The 13,502-nt window shown below is 45.5% G+C and overlaps 1 protein-coding gene across 1 annotated transcript; it reads right to left on the bottom strand.

Annotated features, from left to right (window-relative positions):
* Positions 1 to 262: 262 nt before the first annotated feature.
* Positions 263 to 11,421, bottom strand: PLPBP (pyridoxal phosphate binding protein). The gene is made up of 8 exons (XM_022571196.3): positions 11,253 to 11,421; positions 9,203 to 9,310; positions 9,089 to 9,124; positions 8,515 to 8,590; positions 5,213 to 5,347; positions 3,409 to 3,551; positions 2,512 to 2,610; positions 263 to 1,653 (listed from the first exon to the last, which is right to left on the bottom strand). The coding sequence occupies exons 1-8, from the start codon at positions 11,349 to 11,351 to the stop codon at positions 1,519 to 1,521; spliced, it is 831 nt and encodes a 276-aa protein (XP_022426904.2). The 5' UTR covers positions 11,352 to 11,421; the 3' UTR covers positions 263 to 1,518.
* Positions 11,422 to 13,502: the final 2,081 nt, after the last annotated feature.

Raw genomic sequence — 13,502 nt, 5'->3', positions numbered from 1 at the left:
GCGCGCCAAAGCTTGCCCCTCAGGTTAGCCAATGTCGCCACCTAGAGGCAGTTTTAAGATTTTCTTACAGCAAGAGGCAACCTCTTTATTCTTGCAGTTCCTGAAATGCCAACATTTCACTTTCTTGCTCTTAGAAGTTCAGAATCCCTCTTTCATCCGCAGTCTGGCTTTGGCTGTATCTGTGACCCACAGGAAGCCCTTCTCCAAAGCCCCCTATCGGGTCCAATGCCCCCCTCCTGTTATACTCACTTGCTATACCAGATGTAGAAAATAAATCTTTTAATCGCTTTGTAACTGGCATAGATGGCATAATTCAAACTCACATTTTTATTTAATAGACTGAAATATCACACTATAGCTTTGATTGAAACAGTACAGGAATCATAATGGTTTAAGTTTTACAAAATTTCATTTCGGCAGGAGCTTAATGGAAGTTGTTTCATAAAATTAAAGGCTGGGGCTTGAATAAGTAAGAAAAACCCACCTAGAAAACAAACAACGACCCAGACTACAGTTGTCTGTTGTGACTATCCGAGAATTGTGCTTTCTGGGTTTTGAAGAGCTAGCTACTCCATTAACGTCAAGACTTGCAAAATTCTGCCTTATAAACATGGTTGGGAGGGGAGGCTATAAATGTGCCTAAAAAGTGCTCCCAGGAACAGGAACCTCAAAGCCAGGCTTTGTTGAAACTGTGAGCCTGAACTGGCTTTGAGGGAATCTTTCATATCTGGGGAGCTATGAGATAAGAAATCGTCATAACGGGGACTATGGTGGCGGAAAAATCGTATCATTTGATGGTCATCACCGTAGGGCCCAGGGCAAAAGCTCAAAGTCCTGTCTCTGGAGGAGGACGTTAGAAAGGCCCAAGGACCGCTTATGTTAGTTGCCCTGTAATTTTCAGGGTCAGCACCACACGGTGGCTGAGGACACAGCTTTCATCAGCCACAATGTGGGTCTGGAGGACTAACTCAAGGCAGGTCCTGAAGTTACCAGGACTGCCATTCCAGAGTGGAGACCAACGTTTACTGGCTGGCGTGGAGACTGGGGGCAGAAACCACGCTGCTCCAGAGCAGCAGAAATGGCTACTCAGTGGGGTTTGTACGAAGTCGGTAACAGGGAACTTTCTATTGAAGTGGACGACAAGTGAGAATCCCTCTGACTTTGGTGATTATAGGCATCGACAGTCAGCAAGTTTTAACCTGGGAAAGGCATTCATGGGTTGGTTGGTGCTCCTGGGCAATGTTCAAGCCTGAACTCAACTCCTGACTAGTGCCCAGGTACCTGTTCTGCAGAAAAGTCTGGATTCCTCCAATCCAATCCAAAGTCACTGCTTGAAGTGAGCTTCCTGCGTCAGACACTAAGTCAGATGGTTTCCATCGACGCACATGATGGTCGGTGTGCTCTTTCCAGGTCCCGAGGAGGGTGTGGTCGTGCTGTGACGTGCGGCACGTGGAAGCGAAAGCCCAGAGTAGTGCGTAGTTAGTCTTCCTAGACCCGGCCCTTGGGCTGGGCCGCTGCTCAATGTGCCCGGGCCACCTCCGCCGCCGGGGCCTTCAGCTCTGCTGCAGCCTTGTCTGGGGCAGCTTTCTTGGAGTAATCTCGCTCTCCAAAAATGGTGCTTCCTATTCGGACATTCGTAGATCCCACTTCAATCTGTGGGAAAGGAGTACCGAGGGCTGAGTTTAAAGTAATGAAACGCAGCAGACGCTGAAGCTGCGCCTCATCTGAGGGGCTTCTCGGAAGGACAACGATGACGCAGCTGCAGAGGACTATGGGGCAGTGGTTCACCAGGAGAGGGTGTTTAAGAAATAAGTAAGGGGACTTCCCTGGTGGTCCAGCGGTTAGGACTCCGTGCTTCCACTGCAGGGGCCGGGTTCGATTCCTGCTCAGGGGACTAAGATGTTGCAAGCTACGTGGCGCAGCTTAGACCCTCCTGAGCACAGGATCTAATTCCATTTTACTTATAAACACAAAGTATTTTTGCATTGCTTTAGTATATTCTATTTTCCACATGAGCTCCTACTGTGTGCCTGGAGGAAAGTTTATAGTGTGATTTTTGGAACACTTTATCAAGTTATTCACTGCCCCAGAAGGTCACGTATGTGAGCTGTTAATACAGCACACCTATCAGAACGTACTTAGAGCTGCTGCCATCATGGTGAATCTACACGTACGATGAGGCATCAGACTACTTCGTCATGACTTACTGTCATGTAACCACGCCCAAGCATGAACACAGTGAAATGCCTTTTTAAGAAGCTGTAGTTTAATTTCTTCTTATTTTCCTTTAGATTCCACTTAGGGAATTAATTTAAAAAATTATGTGTGGGGCTATAATTTCTATACACTTCATTTCAAAAAAGAAGCGGCTGGGGATGCTAGTATAGGTGAGAGCCAGCACTCCTGGGCACCTAACGCTACAACGAGGTTTTTCTGTAGCAAAAACACATTCTTGCTGGGGGCCTTTGGACCCGAACTTGAGGCACTGAGGGCACCGGGGAGGACACTCACCGCATGCTGGAAGTCCATGGACATGCCCATGCTCAGCTCCACCTGGTCGGCAGGAATGCTCAGCTTCCTGCACAGCTCCTCCCGGAGGGACAGTAACACCTGACAGAGAGACGAGTGTGACATCCATTTATCCCTGCCTTCTCCGAGGATGCCTGAAAGCGGCTGAATCTCAACATCTCTGACAGAGATTCTTTATTCCTCATGGTTTCAAGGCCTGTTAAAATTGCTGGAAGTGGACTTCCCTGGTGGCGCAGAGGTTAAGCAACCGCCTGCCAATGCAGGGGACACGGGTTCGATCCCTGCTCCGGGATCCCATGTGCCGCGGAGCAACTAAGCCTGCGCGCCACAACTACTGAAGCCCGTGCACCTAGAGCCCGTGCTCCGCAACAAGAGAAGCCACGGCAATGAGAAGCCCGCGCACTGCAACGAAGAGTAGCCCCCGCTCGCCACAACTAGGGAAAGCCCGCACGCAGCAATGAAGGCCCAATGCAGCCAAAAATAAATAAATAAAATAAAATATTTTAAAAAGATAGAAAAAAAATGTTTAAAAAAAATTGCCAGAAGTTACTGAAAGGTTTTTGTTTTTTTTTTTTTTTTTTAGCAAATTCTCCTCCTTTTCAAGAAAGCTGTCAGTCGTTGGGGAGGAAGTCAGTCAGAGCTCATTTTCTCTAAAGACCATGTCAGGCAGGTTCACACTGAGCCGAGAAGGGTCTTTGGAGGTTTGGAGACCTGTTCTGTGTCCCGTATGAGGAGAGTTCCAGAAGACGGTAATAATATAACATGACAGGCAACGTCCGGGATGTCTGTGGAGTTGATGGCAGCAGCCAGCCCTGCTCCAGCACCTCACCAGATGCTTGCTTGGCACGTGAGCAGCGCCCCACCCCGGGCCCCGAGTACCTGGAAGTCTGGGTTTGGTCCTCGACTAAGATCGTGCCCTAAGCTCCCGATGGTCATCAGCCCCACGAACTCCAGGCTGGGGCACTTGGCGCTTATGTGTTCCACCACGGCCACCATCTCTGCAGGGGGCAGGCCGTGTTTGCCTTCACAAAAAGAAACAGAAGACACATAGAACATACCAAGATGTTCCAGGAAGCCAGAGGAGAGCCCCCTTCTCATCCCTTCCTTATGATGGAGGAGGTGGCTCTCAGACAAGAGGACTTCTTGGAAGAACTTGTCCTCAAGACCAAAGGAGTGACTTTACATTGAGGTCTCCGTGTGTGTTACTCCCCTTCTGACCTGGTTCTGAGTTTCTCAAGGGAAGAGCTCTAAACTGGATTCTCTTTATTCTATCTCAGCATCTGAGAACAGCTAGAGTAGAAGAAAAGAAAGAACACTGCTTTTCTTGAGACACCAAGAAGATTCACATCGCCAAAATACCAGATTAACCCGAGAATTATTTTTCCAAATCTGGTATTTCTACCGTTTTATTAATTTATTAGAATTGTAAAAAAAATAAAAAATGAAGTATATATTACATAGTTTTGACTATAACTTGCAAAATTTAACTGAACTTGCTAATTAACAACCAGAGGAGGAAGCCGCAGCAAACGATTATCTGTTGTACAGTTATGAGGATGGACACTGTCCTTCTCTAACTTAACAAATGGAGACGCTAACAATCCACCAATCTTTAATTAGGGCAAATGACAGCCACTGATCAAGAAATGATGCAACAGACTTGATCTGGAGTCAATTTCAGATTTACCTATATTGATAATGTATTGTAGAATCTAGGTACATGTACATATAACGATAAGTGTTAAAATTTACTGAACGCTTCTGTGCCAGGCACATGTGCCAAGTCCTTAGAGCTTTTCATTAAACGCAGTAACTGGATGAAGTAAGTACTCTTACTTTCTCCATTCTAAAGAAGGGGAGACTGAGGCACCGGGAAACCAAGTACCTTTCCCAAGGTCACACAACCAGGAAATGTGGAACTGGGATGTGGATCCAGGTAGCCTGACTCTAGGCCCCATGCTTGTTCCTTCAGCCTAAGCTTTGTAGGCAAATGACTGGTCTGTAAACACTTATTCTTAACAAAGAGCTAACAGGTAAGACGCTCAGGGCTCTATAGCAACAGCTTTACCTCCATTTCCACGTTCAAGCCTCACAACACCCTTGGGAGTACTGCCCTGCTTGCACTGCCAGATAAGGCAGGCAGTGAAGTGCAGAGAGGTTAGGTACATTACTCAAGGTTACAACGCTGCAAGTGGTGGAGCTCAGATTCCAGGTCTGTCTGATTTCAGAGCCCAGGTTCTGTTTACTATTTTACATTGTTAACCCAAGCCCCATAAACATATTCACTGATTGGTACTCACAGTGATATTTCTTCGATTTTCTCCTAATGTAACATTAAATAGTTTTGTTAGGTCCTGAGAAGTATTATACATGTAAAACTGCAATCTCTTTCAGGAGGGATGGTGACCTCTGAGAATTTTCAGGATCAAAGTCACAATGCCCTTCTCGATTCCCCTTGCCCACCTCCTCAAAAATTAGGAAATAACGAACCATGATGTATTAAAGAATTACACGTGGACAGGTTTGGATGTCACTGTGCCGAGACCCTACATACAACAGTTTCTTTAAAGGCCTGTGACTTCTTTCTGTAACCTTAGGTATCAGATGCTTAGGCCTGCCATTCTTCCTGAGGTACAACCATCCTAAGGGGAGAAAAGTCTGCAGTCCAGGTCTGGTCACTTACTCTCCTCTCCGCTGGTGTTAATCTGGACCATAACCTTTAACCTTTCGGGAGAACCTTTTTTCTGCCACGCACTGTTCACTTTGTCTGCCAGCTTCACAGAATCCACTGTTTCCAGCATGAAGAGATTGGGGACAGCTGTAACGAGAAAGAGGCCAGGTCATTCTTCACTCACCTGACCGCAGCAAGCAGCACACCACAAAGCTTTTCTTGGTAGACAGGAAAATAATTTCCCAGGAAAAGGACAGTTAAGTCTCAGTTCTGCTAAGACTTACGTGACAGTTTACTAGATATTAAGTTCGAATGTCAGCCCATTGCTGTCTAATCGGAAAATACGAATAAGGAAAGGGAGGTGATGACGTGCTACAATCAGGCGGCACACGTATCCATCCATAAGCTTCAAGAAGCTAATAGTTTATAAATTAGGAGTTTGGGAGTAACATATACACACTACTATATATAAAACAGATAATCAACAAGGACCTACTGTATAGCACAGGGAACTCTACTCAACATTTTGCAATAACCTATATGGGAAAAGAATCTGAAAAAGAATCTATCTATCTATCTATCTATCTATCTTAATCACTTTGCTTTACATCTGAAACTAACACAACATTGAAAATCAACTATACTTAGGGACTTCCCTGGTGGTCCAGTGGTTAAGAATCCACCTTCCAATGCAGGGGACATGAGTTCGATCCCTGGTTAGGGAACTAAGATACCACATGCCGTGGGGCAACTAAGCCCACACGCCGCAACTACTGAGCCCGTGCGCCACAACCAGAGAGCTCGTGTGCTGCAACTACAGAGCCCACGTGCTCTGGAGCCTGCACGTCACAACTACAGAGCCCACGTGCCACAACTAGAGAGCCTGCATGCCACAACTAGAGAGAAGCCCACACACTGCAACTAAGACCTGACGCAGCCAAAAATAAATAAATAAATATTAAAAAAAAGAAAATAAACTATACTTCAATAAAAAAAATAAGAATTAAAAAAACAATAAACAGTGAAAAAAAAAGAAGCTGGTAATTGTAGAGATTCTGAATGGCAGGCTTGATCTGATTAAATCTCAGTTCAAACTGAGAGAAACAGGCCAAGATGACAATAAGGAAAGGTTAAAGAGTGAAAGCTAAAGTGCTCCCTGGGCCTGATATCTCCATGTCTTTAAACTTCCTGGGATGGGGCTGCTCTTATTCAACAAGGACATCAGAATGACCACTGACAGCTAAGGGAGATACTTAGCTGTCATCAAAACCAACTTCTTTCCCAAAGATGCATTTAGTCTTGCCTCAGATAAAAAACAACAAGACAGAAGCAACATCAGCAGCTTACGTTTATTAAACACTGAAATCCTCCAGGTAATATGCTAATCACCTTATTTGCATTCTTCTTTTAAAAATTGAAGTATAGTTGATTTACAATATTGTGTTAGTTTCAGGTATAGAGCAAAGTGATTCAGTTACATATATTCTGATTTTTTTCCCATAAAAGTTATTACAAGATACTGAATATAGTTCCCTGTGCTACGCAGTAGGACCTTGTTGTTTATCTATTTTATACACAGTGGTGTGTACCTGTTAATCCCACACTCCTGATTTATCCCTCCCCCCACCCCTTTCCCCTTTGGTAACCATAAGTTTGTTTCCTGTCTGTGAGTCTGATGCTGTTTTGTAAATAAGTTCATTTTGTACCTTTTTTTTTTTAGATTCCACATATAAGTGATAGTATAGATCTGTCTTTCTCAGCCTTACTTCACTTAGTATGATAATCTCTAGGTCCATCTATGTTGCTGCAAATGGCAGAATTTCATTCATTTTTATGGCTGAGTAATATTCCATTGTGCATATGTACCACATCTTTATCCATTCATCTGTTGATGGACACTCAGGATGCTTCCATGTCTTGGCTATTGTAAACAGTGCTGCTATGAATACTGGGGTGCTTGTATCTTTTCGAATTAGTTTTCATCTTTTCTGGATATATGTGCAGGAGTGGGATTGCTGGATCATGTGTCAGTTCTATTTTTAGTTTAAGGAACCTCCATCCTGTTCTCCCTATTAGCTATATCCATATTAGCTATATCAATTTACATTCCCAGAAAAGGAGGTTTCCCTTTTCTCCACACCCTCTCCAGCATTTATTATTTGTATAATTTTTGATGATGGCCATTCTGAATATGTTTAAGACCATGATTGTTGTGATGGTTTCATAAGTGCAAACATATGTCAAAACTTATCAAATTAAATACGTGCAATTTATTGTATGTCAATTATACTTCAATAAGGCTGTTTTAAAAAATAAATACAGGTTACTTTAATTTTGACACCTTGAGAGAAATAAGTATTCAGTTATTCGGGAAGATCTCCACCTGTCATTTTCATGCAGTTAAGTCTTTCTATGGTTAATTCTTAATTTTACTTTATTTACTGTATGCTACTCTATATTGTATTTTATTATTATATACTTTACTTGTAGTATTGTACATTATTGCATTTTATTTACTGTAGCCTTTCATTTAAAGCGAAAAGGACACAAGTGTCTCCTTTGCCAGCTGAAAAATTTTATGGGCTTTAATTCCTTATAATTTATTTCAAAGACCACAAAAAAATACCTAATGTGAGGTAGGGTAGGTTTCCAAGTATATATTACCCAGTCAATTGTGAGTTCGTTCTTTTCTTACATGATGTTTTCCCTTATATTAAGAACGAAGATTTCCTAATGCCATCTGCGGCAACATGGATGCAACTAGAGATGATCATACTGAGTGAAGTAAGTCAGACAGACAAATACCACATGATATCACTTATGTGTGGAATCTAAAATATGGCACAAATGAACCTATCTATAAAACAGAAACAGACTCACAGACACAGAGAACAGACTTGTGGTTGCCAAGGGGGGCGGGGGAGGGAGAGGGACAGACTGGGAGTTTGGGGTTAGTAGATGCAAACTATTATATGTAGAATGGATAAGCAGCAAGGTCCTACTGTACAGCACAGGGAACTATATTCAACATCCTGTAATAAACCGTAATGGAAAAGAATATAAAGAGAATGCATATGTGTGTATAACTGAGTCACTGTGCTGCACAGCAGAGATGGGCACAACACTGTAAATCAGCCATACTTCAACTGAAAAAAAAAAATTGAAAAAAGAACTAAGATTTCTTTCCCAAAAGAAACTCCAAAGCACAAATGGTGAATCAGGAATACTCTAAAATCTTCTCTCTCCCACAGAAGGTACTGTAAGTGATACAATGATGAAAAAATTGTGTCTTCATATTTAGAGATTTATCTTACCCATCAACTTATTGACATTTTGTTTCTGTAGATGGCCAATGAAGTGCCATTTGATCTCAGGACACGAAGACAGAATCTGAAGAGAAAGAGGTGACCGTGTTTGACTTAGACTGTGCGGAGGCCTTGCCCGCCCACATACCTTGCACGCTGCCTTCTGACCTTTCCCCTCTATGCAATAAACCACTACTGTCATCTTCCGTCAGGCTCCTAAGGATACTTAGAGAAAACCTGAAGGCTTCTGTTCTATTTCTCTTCCTTGTTCCCATCAACTCGCTCCTTCTTTCAGATATTGCCCATTAAGAATGAACTCATTAAAGCTTTCAAATCTCAAAAGGATCCAAGATTACAGCAAGCTCCTAAAAATCACCATTTTCAAAAAGCCACAAAGGAGAAAACTATGATCTTAAGAAAGAAAGAAAATCTAGATGAGAAATGTTTAGGGCTCAAGGTGAACGCAGACATTTCTACCGCCAGCCCGACCTCCAGCTCTAAAACTCAACCACCGACGTGGGTCTAATTTTCAACTGAACAGCCAAGACTGAGATACAAACTAAAGAATTCAGATTCCACTTACTTTAGGATTTGACGCTTTTTCAAGCAGTTCCTGAACCTAAAGGGTAAAACCAGAACAAGTCAGAAGCCTGGCATACGTGACTCTTCCGAGGGCAGTGTGGAAAAGGGTTCTTACATAGTTCTCCCCGAAAGTGCGCTGCCCGTGACTGTAGGCCTCGATCACCATGTCTGCAGGTTTGGTTTTGCTGACCGCTACTAGCCGGGGCTGGATGGCTGGGAGTTCCTGCCAAGAGGAAAAGACCCAGATGAATCAAAGGTTGGGAATATTATCCCAATAAGCCCTGTAGGACATCCTGTAGAAGAGACTGGCAGAGATCTTTAAGTTGGCATTCTGGAAGATCCATTTTTCCAACGCTGCAGGGAGATCAGTGTCAAATGATGTTGATCAAATGTCTTTTGTATGCGTGGCATCTAACTCTAATACGCTAGCTACCTTAACATCTAGCAGAAGACCTTTCTCTCTCAGGAGAGCTGGGCAGGTAAGTAAGAGCAGGATTTCCGTAGAGCCTGGTCTTTGACCGACAGTATCAGCATCACCTGGGTCCTGCTCCAGACCCACTGGATCTGAATCTCAGTCTGGAGTCTGCGAATCTCCTTTAAATCAAGCTCTCCGGATGAGTCTCTTGCATGCCAAGGTTGGAGGTTTAAGAATCACTTTGTCAAGAGAAGGCATTGCTCTCGCTTCTGAAACCCCGAGGTCAACAGTCTTGGAAACTCATCTGGGTCCTGGGGTAATTATCAGTATTGCCCACAGGCACTCTCAAAAGCAGCCTGCTTAGGGCAACTCTGTAACGTCTTGTACAATCGAATCAAGAACCAGCGGCAGAACTAAGGCAAGGACACAGAAGGCTCTGGACTCAGGATTAGACCTATCTGACCCCCCTGTCATGGCCATTACATAAAGAGCGGCTTCCCTGGACTCTGCTATAACCAAATCCACACAGGGAAGAGATTCACCTATCCCCATATGGCTTTCATGTACCCCATCACCCTCTGGAATTTTTACAGAATCACAGAGTTCTCAAAGGGCCTGAAAAGTTACAATGATTAGCAAAGAGTTTCCCCTTCCTTCTGAGGGCTGCACTGCCAACCTTTTGAGACCATGTCATAACTCCTAGGATTATGTGGATGAATTGACAGTTTCTAGAGAAAAAAGTGGAATAGGCAGCCCATCTGCCTGAAAGTTATGCTGGGAGCACCCCCTAGCATGATTATTTATTAGGGGAATCTCTAGCTTTTTCTTGGAGAATCACAAAAAACTAATGCCGGAAGGGGGCTTAGAGCTTTCCATTGCCTGTACATATGAGGAAACTGACAGCCCGAGCAGTTAAGTGACTTGTTCAACGTAACGTCTAAGTAACAGCCAAGTAAAGGCTACACTAATACAGGTCTTCTGTCTCCAGGCCAGCATTCTCAGCTCTAACACCATAAATGCTTGATCAGAGAAAACTTTGACCTCTCTATTCAAGCCTGTCTTACTCCACACAATTCAGCTTGAACTTGCACTGAGGGGGGAAGATACTGACCTTTGGTTTAGTGAACTTCCAACAGGAGAGGAAATATATATAGGGAAAAAAAAAAAATCTCCCCGTAAACTGCTTCGGATTGGAGGTCAATTCCCTCCTGCCCCAAACGCGCAAGTGCAGCTCTGGTGCCTCCCTCCCAAGTCGGGCCAATCCACCCTGTCCTGCGCCAGCGAGAGGGGTGGGGGGCTGACAGTTACTGAGCATCTACTAGCTTAGACGCTGCCACACACGTGATCTCCGGCAGACCTGGCCTCCTTTGGCTGCTCTGGTAGTGGACGTCTTCTCCTGCAGCCTCTGGGCACAGGCCTGGCCCCTCTCCCATCCGCCAAGGCTGCTGACCCCTAACACGAAGCGGGATGGAGAATGATCGCGCTGCCTGGAGACTGGTCATTTTCCCGGGATACCGACACCTTCTGCTCCGACCAAGCCAACCTCCAGAAAACCTGACGTAAGCTGAGGAACCCCTTCGCTAGCCTTTTGGGGGCTCTGCAACCCGCGCCAATGCCAAGCGCGGGCAGGTCCCGCCCCTCCGGGAGGCCCCTCTGCGTCACTGTGACGACCCATTTACACGCAGGTGTTCCCCCCCCCACCCCGCCTCAAAGCGGCCGCCCACCGTCACCACGCGGTCCCCTTCCTCACCCGCGGCCGCCGCGTCACCGCCTGCTGCACGCGCTCGTTCACCGCCCTCAGGGCGAAGCCGACCCCCAGCTCCGCGGACATGCTGCCAGCTCTCCACATCCCCCAGGGCCTAACGTCCAGCCCGGACCCCCGCTCCCCAGGCTGAGACCCCTTCCGGTCCCGCCCAGCTCACGTCTCCGTGTGCCCAATCACCGCTCACCACCGAGTCATCTCAGCCAATCGTCAGCACGGGGCGGGACGGGGACGGTGCGGCCGGTGGCCCCGGCCCCGGCCCCTCGACGGCGCCATCTTGGGAAGGTCGCCGCGGAAGCCCGGCGTGGCTCCTGGGTGCGGAGGCGCTGCTAGCGTAGTTCCCGGGCCGTGGGGCGGGCCTTCTGCGTCCGGTGTCTCGGCCACCCCCGCGGAACCGAAAGGACGCAGAAAACTTGGCCTATGCCCGAGGTCCTCTTCCCGGGGTCCTTTGCTCGCGGATCAGCAGGAGAAGCTGCTGGGGCGGGAGACATGCCTTTTATCTCAGATGATTCTCGGGAGGAACCGTTAAGAGATATAAAAGAAAACTGCAAAGAACATGGCAGGATTCAAATGTACGGTTATTTTCCTCTGGTCATCCTTTAGCCCAGTACTGCCCAGTGTAAGACACATATGTAATTTAAAGTTTTCTAATAGGCACATTAAAAAAATACATTTTATATAGCCCAATATATCCAGAGTAAGGTTTCAATATGTAACCAATAGAAAAACTTAATGAGATCTTTGAATTCTTATTGTATTGATACTTAATTTACAAAACCCAGTGTGTAGTTTGGACGACAAGCCTCAACTCGGACTGTCCACGCCGCAGTCCCCCAGGTGGCAGGTGCTGCCTTCTGGGAGGAGAGCACAGGCAGCTTTAGACAGTCCAGCCTGGGCTCTGCACACATTCAGCCCAGTTCCTGTGTCTCCTATGTGTGTAGCTCTGGGCCATATGAAGATCACAAACAGGATGAGGGGCGCAGTAGGGAAGTCTAGTGGCGCAGTGGTTGGGAATCTGCCTGCCAATGCTAGGGGACACGGGTTCGAGCCCTGGTCTGGGAAGATCCCACATGCCGCGGAGCAATTAGGCCCGTGCGCCACAACTACTGAGCCTGCGCGTCTGGAGCCTGTGCTCGGCAATTAGAGAGGCCGCAATAGTGAGAGCCCCGCGCACCGCGATGAAGACTGGCCCCCGCTTGCCGCAACTAGAGAAAGCCCTCGCACAGAAACGAAGACCCAACACAGCCAAAAATAAATAAATTAATTTAAAAAAAGATTAGCGCAGTAAAATACTAAGTTTAATAGTCGGATGGTGAAATGGTAGGTGCTGAGGCAAGTAGAGATGGATTTTGTTGTGGAAAACATTCTTGGCTGTACTGCTGTACTGTTGAAAGACTCTCAAGCATTAATTCAGCTTCATGAATGAGATGCTATTACGTTGGAGAAAGGGCTAAAGTTTGCTCTCCATGTTGTCTTGAGGTGACTGGGCTTACTTTGAGCCTTCTGGAAAGAAAGGGCAACATTCGTACTTTCTTCTCTCACCGTCTTCCCAGACCCTGGGAACTGAGTTAGAATTTCACATGTCTTTTCTGGGAAAATCACTTTGAGCAGAACCTAAGGTCTTTGTCATCAAGGACTTCTTTTGGGGAAGTTTCCATCTACCAGGAACACAAAACTGGGTTATCTGTAAACTAGGGTTGCAGTAATTGTGTTCAAGTAAAATGTCTCTGGACTTGATAATTTCTACTCCTGCCAAAGTGATAAAGATTAAAAAATGACTAGACTAGCCCTTCATGGTGTGAATATACTAATAGATGCTTGTGGTAGAGGTGCAAGGTTGGAAGGCGCTAGCCGGCAGTCAGTGGTGGAAGGAACAAAGGGATTACGGTGATGGGGATCATGGTGAAGGGCTGTATAGCGGAAGGATTGGGTGAGCATGCTATATAGAAAACATTTTAAAGACCATAAATACTTAACAGAACTAAGGGATGTATAATCCAGGTGATAGCTCACTATGACAATAAGTAGAAGTAACTTCATTAATAGGTCAGGTCATTTCTTTGAATTACAAGGTCAACCTCCCCATCCCAATGGTGTATGTGAGTATGGCTCCCCAAAAAGTATCAGAAGAGTGATTTAAGCTTTCGAGTTAATAAGGATAGTGGTGGCAAGATTGGGTGGTGGTGGGCATAGGACTGACACAAGTTGAATCTTGGTTTCATCACTAAACTGTGATCT

Source organism: Delphinapterus leucas, chromosome 21 (genome assembly GCF_059928025.1).
Source record: "Delphinapterus leucas isolate spDelLeu-1000000601 "Yukka" chromosome 21, BTC_Dleu_Yukka2, whole genome shotgun sequence".
NCBI classification, from domain to species: domain Eukaryota; kingdom Metazoa; phylum Chordata; class Mammalia; order Artiodactyla; family Monodontidae; genus Delphinapterus; species Delphinapterus leucas.
Note: the sequence above shows the minus strand (reverse complement) of the source record. Positions and strands in the feature narration are given on the sequence as shown.

Excerpts from the sequence above, each read along its gene's own strand:
- PLPBP (XM_022571196.3), bottom strand. The coding sequence starts at position 11,351 with ATGTGGAGAGCTGGCAGCATGTCCGCGGAGCTGGGGGTCGGCTTCGCC. Across the intron at positions 9,311-11,252 it reads CGGTGACGCGGCGGCCGCGG|GAACTCCCAGCCATCCAGCC; the intron begins GTGAGGAAGGGG and ends TCCTCTTGGCAG. Across the intron at positions 5,348-8,514 it reads AAATGTCAATAAGTTGATGG|CTGTCCCCAATCTCTTCATG; the intron begins GTAAGATAAATC and ends TTCTCGTTACAG.